A 6,141-nucleotide genomic window follows, 5' to 3' on the forward strand; every position below is an offset into this window, starting at 1 on the left:
TCCCTACACCTACCCTAACCCTACCCGATACTTTATTTTCAACTTTTTGATTATTTCCTTAATTTTTATTGAAAATAAATGCCTTTACGATGTGATACGAGATTTGAAAAGGGAGAAAAAAAAAGTTCGGCAAAAGGCAGGCTCGAACCCAGGTCGATCACGTCAAATAGCCAACGACAAGCGCTTATCCATCTGCGCCACTGGAGCTGATGTATTTTGTTTTCAGAATTGTGATTTGCTTTGCACTTCTCGGACACCGTACCTGTCTCCTCGTCAGCACATCTGAGTATCACCCTTGTGTTTTCACCATGTTATCATTCAAGACTGTTCTGTTATCTGTTCTGTTATTAAATGGTGTATTTGTGTTAAATAAACCCTGTCTTCCTGAGTTCTTTTTTACATACATATTTTCTTTACATCATACATAGTTGTGATTGTATGTACACATCTTTATTTACTTTTTACATTTTTAATAGATTTTAAAAAGTTTCTCTTTTTTTTTACAAATACCATAAACTGTTCATTCATAAATTTGAATATTCTAAAATTAAGCGAGTTATTGACCTTGACAGTCATAGGGGTCTGAAGGTGTCCCCTTCTATGTTATAATTGCCTGTTTTATGTTTTTTTGCAAAGGTTTTTCCCGTATTGTTGGAGACACAGCCTTGCGGGCAGCAGTCTGACATATGGTGCAGCTGTGCCTCAGGTTCAGCATGAAATTCTTTCTGGATCCTGAGCCTCTCTCTCCTCTTCCATTATTTACTGTCTCAACTTCATTATGCTATCTAATAAAGGCATAACTTTGTTGTTCAAATATGAATACGCAGTAAAGCCGTTTTGCTTAAAAAAATGTAAAAAAAAAAAAAGTTTGCCAAATGCAGTTTTTCTTAATAGAGAATTTAAAACCCCTTAACTGTCACCGTCCCACCTGTGGGATGCTTGGCGCTCTTTTTTTTGTTGTCCTTCTTCTCTATCAAATCTTTTAGTAATCATTATAAAGTATATATCATTTGAAAGCTTAGAAGCCCAAGATTCATCCTCTGAAAACCATTTTGAAATCGGACATTGCGTTACCATAGAAATGGTACTTTAAAATCTTTTGGCGGTCTCCTCCCCCTTAGTGGGCAGTGTCAAGTGTCATATTAGTAAAATGCATTACGGTCTTTTAGAATCAAACCTTTTTATAATCTTGACAAAAAACATCACTGGAAAGGTCTGAGTCTCAGGATTCCATATTTGGTGGTTATTTTGAGATAGAAATTGAGATACTAATATTTACAGAGAAATCTAGACATTCGTGACAGAAAAATGCATTAAAAAAAATTTAATGGAGTTTGGATGGCACCCGGTGGCTGTTTGTGGTATGACGCCCTAAATAAAATGTCACAGGAACCTCAATTTTTTTCATATCAACTTCAAATTTGGAACATAACTTATTTAGACATAAGGCTTTAATTTTATACCAATTTTAGAGTAAAACCTGTTATGTAAAATATTTATAATAAATTAAATAAAATAAATATAGTGCATTTTATTTACAGTACATTTAAACTTCTATAACTTTTTGATACTTTAATTTGCAATAATCTACTGATTTTCTTCTTTAAAAAGAGACCAGCCTTATGTCTGTATTCTAAAGTGTTAATAAATTACAACAATTTAAGTTTGGATAGTGCACTTTCATGCCTATTTTAAAAAATGGGGGGTGACAGTTAAGGGGTTAATTCTTATAATGAAGCTTTTTTTCTTCTTCAAAAAAAAAAAAACTAAACATTGCAAAATGCACTTCAACTGTAAATATAACAATAGGAATCATGTTCAGTTAAATATGTTTCATGGTAGAAATAAGCTTCCTTAAAATTCTAATTTAAATATAAACGCATACGTATTAGGGAGTGTGCTATAAAAGTTAAGGTAGTTCCATACAAGGGAAGCAGATAGTTGCCTGCTTTCTTTACTGAGCACATCACTTTAAAATGGATGTCTTATGAATATTACTGCCCAATAAGCATCACTGGACGGAAGACTAGAGAGGTAAGAGCTGACATCATCACAAAGCAACCTCTTTGAGATGTCATTTGTGTTGATACTGCACTCCTAGGCTAAAAATACACCAATTATGCAGTCTTAACTTACAGGGTGAGACTGACCTTACAGAATGCAAGAAACTGCAATTCCCAGGTGGCCAGATACATTGTGAAACAGCCCTGAGGTATGAAGATTTGTGTGGTAGCAGAGAAGACTTTTTACAAACTTTTCAAATGAATAAGTAGCTGTGGTTTTCTTGTGTTAGCATGTGTGTGTATTGTAGGGACTCTGTCTCACCTCCACAGCAGCCTTGGCTCGAACAAACTCCTCCTCTGAGTGTTGTCTCCCCAGTAAAGTACCACCCAGCTGGGGCCTCTGCCGCTGCACACACAGATGGTCACACACATGCAGAGAAGGTCAACCAGCAGTCGCTTTGTATCATCGTCTTTGTCCTCAGATCATGCTGAATAAGCAACCTTAAAATTATGGCCAATATTAATTTTTAGTATACAGTGGCCCCAAAAATCTGAACACTTAAGTAAATGAGACGATAAACTATCAAACCAAGAGAAATCTGCAAATAAAAGATGCTAAAATCTTTCATAAATAATTTGTCAAGAACTAACAAAATTTAATTGCCATATTGGGATTTAAATTTATCTGAATTCAGTGTGATTTTTAGTGGATGTGCGATGCCAGTTCCTCTCAAGTTTACACAGATGTTCTAGCAGAGTAACCACAGAGGATAGTTATTAAAGGTTGGGTAACTTTAGCCCCAAAATAAAAAAATATATATTACAATAGTTAAATAATAAATAATATTACATAAAAATTTTAAAATATACTACTCTACCAATTTCCTGCAATACCGCAAACAAAGTAGCTTTGTCTTAATTTTGAACAGTTAATCTATTGTTTTATCATGTAGAACCTACAAACATCTTTCTGTAAAATGTTTTCTTTCAAAAGTATGCTTGTGCTGTCTGTTCATTAAGATTGTGTTATCTAATGCAGTGACATTTAGACATTTTTTGGTATATTAAAGGGGTCAGATGCTTTTTTAAAGATCATTATTTTGTGTATTTGGGGTAACAGAATATGTTGACGCTTTAAAGTTCAAAAAACACATTATTTTTCAAATACTGTACATTATTGTAGGTCCTCTATGCCCCGCCTCTCTCAAACGCTTCGTTTTCTACAAAGTCCCTCCTTCCGACAAGCGCAGTCTGCTCTGATTGGCCAGCTGACCCAGTGCATTGTGATTGGCCGAACACCGCAAGCACTCGTTGGAAATGTAACGCCCCTTACCATAATCGCGAGCTTCATTATTCTGAGGCCACTGTATATTATTCCTGTACTCAGTTCTTCATTAAAGTTGTGGGCAATATAAAGGTTTAGTATGTAGTTTTGCTATGTTTTAATCCTTACTAGTATCTGAGAAATAAATAGAACATGTCTTGCACATTGAGTAATCAATACAGAAAAAATTGGCAAAAACATATTTTTGATACACACTCAGGAAAAGGATACATGAAGGAAAACATCCTGTACTTAAAACGAATGTATCTCTTTCCATTAACTGCACCGCATGGAAGGCTTTTAAGGTAGCATTCTGTAACTGTTACATACAAAGATGTATGTGTCTTTCCTCAGGTACCTCAGCTTACTATTTGGATTGGAGTACTTCCAGTATTTGATTTTTTTTCTAATGGAACAATTTTGTTCCCAGAAGGCCTTAGTGGGAAGGGTTTATACCATTTAAGTGCACACAGGAACAATTTTCTGAGTGTGAGGGGAGATGATGATCAATACTGAATGCTGCTGTAGTCTTTTACATGAGATTAAAGTATCATTAGTGTGTACCTGAGGGGCCGGCCCAGGGTCTGACTCCGTGCTAATGCTGAGCTCCAGGGCACTATGCCTGTTAGAGAAATCTGTTTTAAAGTCTGCAGACCTGAAAAGGATGAGATGCTGTGAATGATCTTACTGCTCGCAATAATGATAATGATACACAGAGGCAACTGAATTATTTAACTGAATTGAACAACTCAAATCTAACATCTGATACTCTTAAAATGCATTCTATTTCTTCATCTTTTATAACCAATAAGTAGATTTACCCCCAAAGCTCACTAAAGTCAGAGTGTCAGAGACAAAAAAAGAGGCCACTCAGGATTATTTGAAGAGAAAATGATAAAATATGTAGAACTGACTTAAAATGTTCAATTCCATTTATAATAATGGTATGATGTATTCAAGAACAGTTCTTCTAATATTGTTAGTGACACAGCTGTCCAAACGTGTTTAGCCTAACTACGTTTTAATGTTCTTTTTTAAATGGCTTATTAAATCTAATTGAATGGTGTTGGGGAATAGAAAGTAAAAATTCAACATGCTTTGTTTTTGTTTTACCCCAATATTAGTTATCGAAGCAGCATAAAGTTGCTCTTTATGGATCCAGAAGAGTTAAGCACACCCTGTGACTACATTAAACACTAAATATGGAAACATACTGTATCACGCCTGGTTAGGACACCATGATAACTTATGCACAATGAGGTGGAAACCTGACTGTACCACAAAAGCTCACTAGATGAATGGTTGGAGGTGCACCTCTTCCTCTCATATCTCCACTTCCGTCCTGCATTCAAGGCACTGTCTGGGTGAAGGCTCACCTCCTCCCATTTCTCCAAGGGCGAGCTGCTCACTGGAGACAGGACAGTTAGTATGGAGTGTGACAGGAAATAAAACTGACAGGCTGTCACAAACTCTGCTTTTAATTAAACAACACATTGGTGCAAAAGGTAGATTAAGGCTAACCAGCAGCAGATAAGGATACCGCTTACAGCTCAAGGCTTGCCTATCTCAGCCAGGCTTTAGCCTGCAGCTCGCAATTGATTAAAGCAGTTGGGCTGTGGAATGATAAATATAGTACAACAGGGAAAACATGGCAATGGTTTAGCTTACAGAAGCTTAAAGCGTAATCTACTGGAAATGAACTTTACAGTGCAAGTTGTTAAAGCTTTCCAGAGGATTAAAATAAGCCAGTGTAGCGTTTCATTTGAAACCATTTCTAGCATAAGCTTGAGACAAACAAAACTAAAATAAAATAAAAATAAATACATTTCTACTTGGGGCATCAGTGTCATGAAAGCCACAGTTCTGTGTGTTTAAACCATTTCCATAATTGTCCACCAATTCAGTTCCACTACTTTAAATCTAATAATATGCTAATGCGAATGCTAAAGTGCAGACTGCTTACTGATCAAGTGGCCAATGGGATTAAAAAAAATAGACAACAAAGGGCAAAAATTTAATTACACTGAGAGCCTGGATTAAATCAGCTGTAAGTTTAATCATAAGCACCTCTTAAATTGATTAAAAGAACTTTACACTTAAATCAATTTCATAAATGCAGGCCTTTTTATAGATTATAAGGGACAACTTGTCTAATGCGTTAGACGGTTTCATGAATTAACGTTTTGCTCATAGCAGTGTAGCGTCTGGACCAATCAGACACAATTTTTTTAGTTATATTGAACAAATACTCTGTAACACCCCTCAATCAACAAACCAACTATGAGGGTCTATGGACCCTTCCCCCAAAATGCATCTTAACACCTCAGAAAGGCAGAACAGGCCTCTGGTTCCATGACAACCAATGCTGATATCACTGGTTTTATTGCCCAAAGGAATGCGGGCAGAGCAACTCACAATTCATTTACCCTTAGAAAAGACACACAATGTCCATAAAAATGGACTCTTCTCTAATTAATTCATAGAAAAACCTTTCTGTGAATGAACACACGTCTCCTCAGGACATTGTGTATACCATTACTGTTCTTGTATATTGTCTTTTGAATTGTATACTGTTTTGTGTGTGTGTTATGATAGATCACTAGTTAATATAACCCCACCGATACCATGTTTGGTCTCTTTGAGTTTGTCTTCTGATGATCTAAACGAGAGTGTATATTATATGTTGGTACATAGGCAATATATGTGTTCTAAGAATCTTTAGTAATTTTGCATCAACACCTAATCGAGTTCCATATGCAAATTACCATGCTCTCACACAAAGGGTCATAAAACTCCCCAGTATTTCCAACCTCC

At 35.9% G+C, this 6,141-nt stretch overlaps 1 protein-coding gene across 4 annotated transcripts in view; it reads right to left on the bottom strand.

The window, feature by feature from the left end:
- Window positions 1–6,141, bottom strand: part of pex5lb (peroxisomal biogenesis factor 5-like b) — a 40,583-nt gene that overhangs the window by 12,017 nt on the left and 22,425 nt on the right. For 3 of the 4 annotated variants that reach the window (XM_016440257.1, XM_016440258.1, XM_016440255.1), the window contains 3 exons: window positions 4,606–4,735; window positions 3,892–3,982; window positions 2,326–2,409 (listed from right to left, as the gene is read on the bottom strand). In XM_016440257.1, coding sequence (XP_016295743.1) covers window positions 2,326–2,409; window positions 3,892–3,982; window positions 4,606–4,735 — 305 coding nt within the window. The remainder of the gene's footprint in view (window positions 1–2,325; window positions 2,410–3,891; window positions 3,983–4,605; window positions 4,736–6,141) is intronic. The other variant, XM_016440256.1, reaches the window with a different exon arrangement.

Source organism: Sinocyclocheilus anshuiensis, unplaced genomic scaffold (genome assembly GCF_001515605.1).
Source record: "Sinocyclocheilus anshuiensis isolate Anshui unplaced genomic scaffold, SAMN03320099.WGS_v1.1 scaffold327, whole genome shotgun sequence".
NCBI lineage: Eukaryota > Metazoa > Chordata > Actinopteri > Cypriniformes > Cyprinidae > Sinocyclocheilus > Sinocyclocheilus anshuiensis.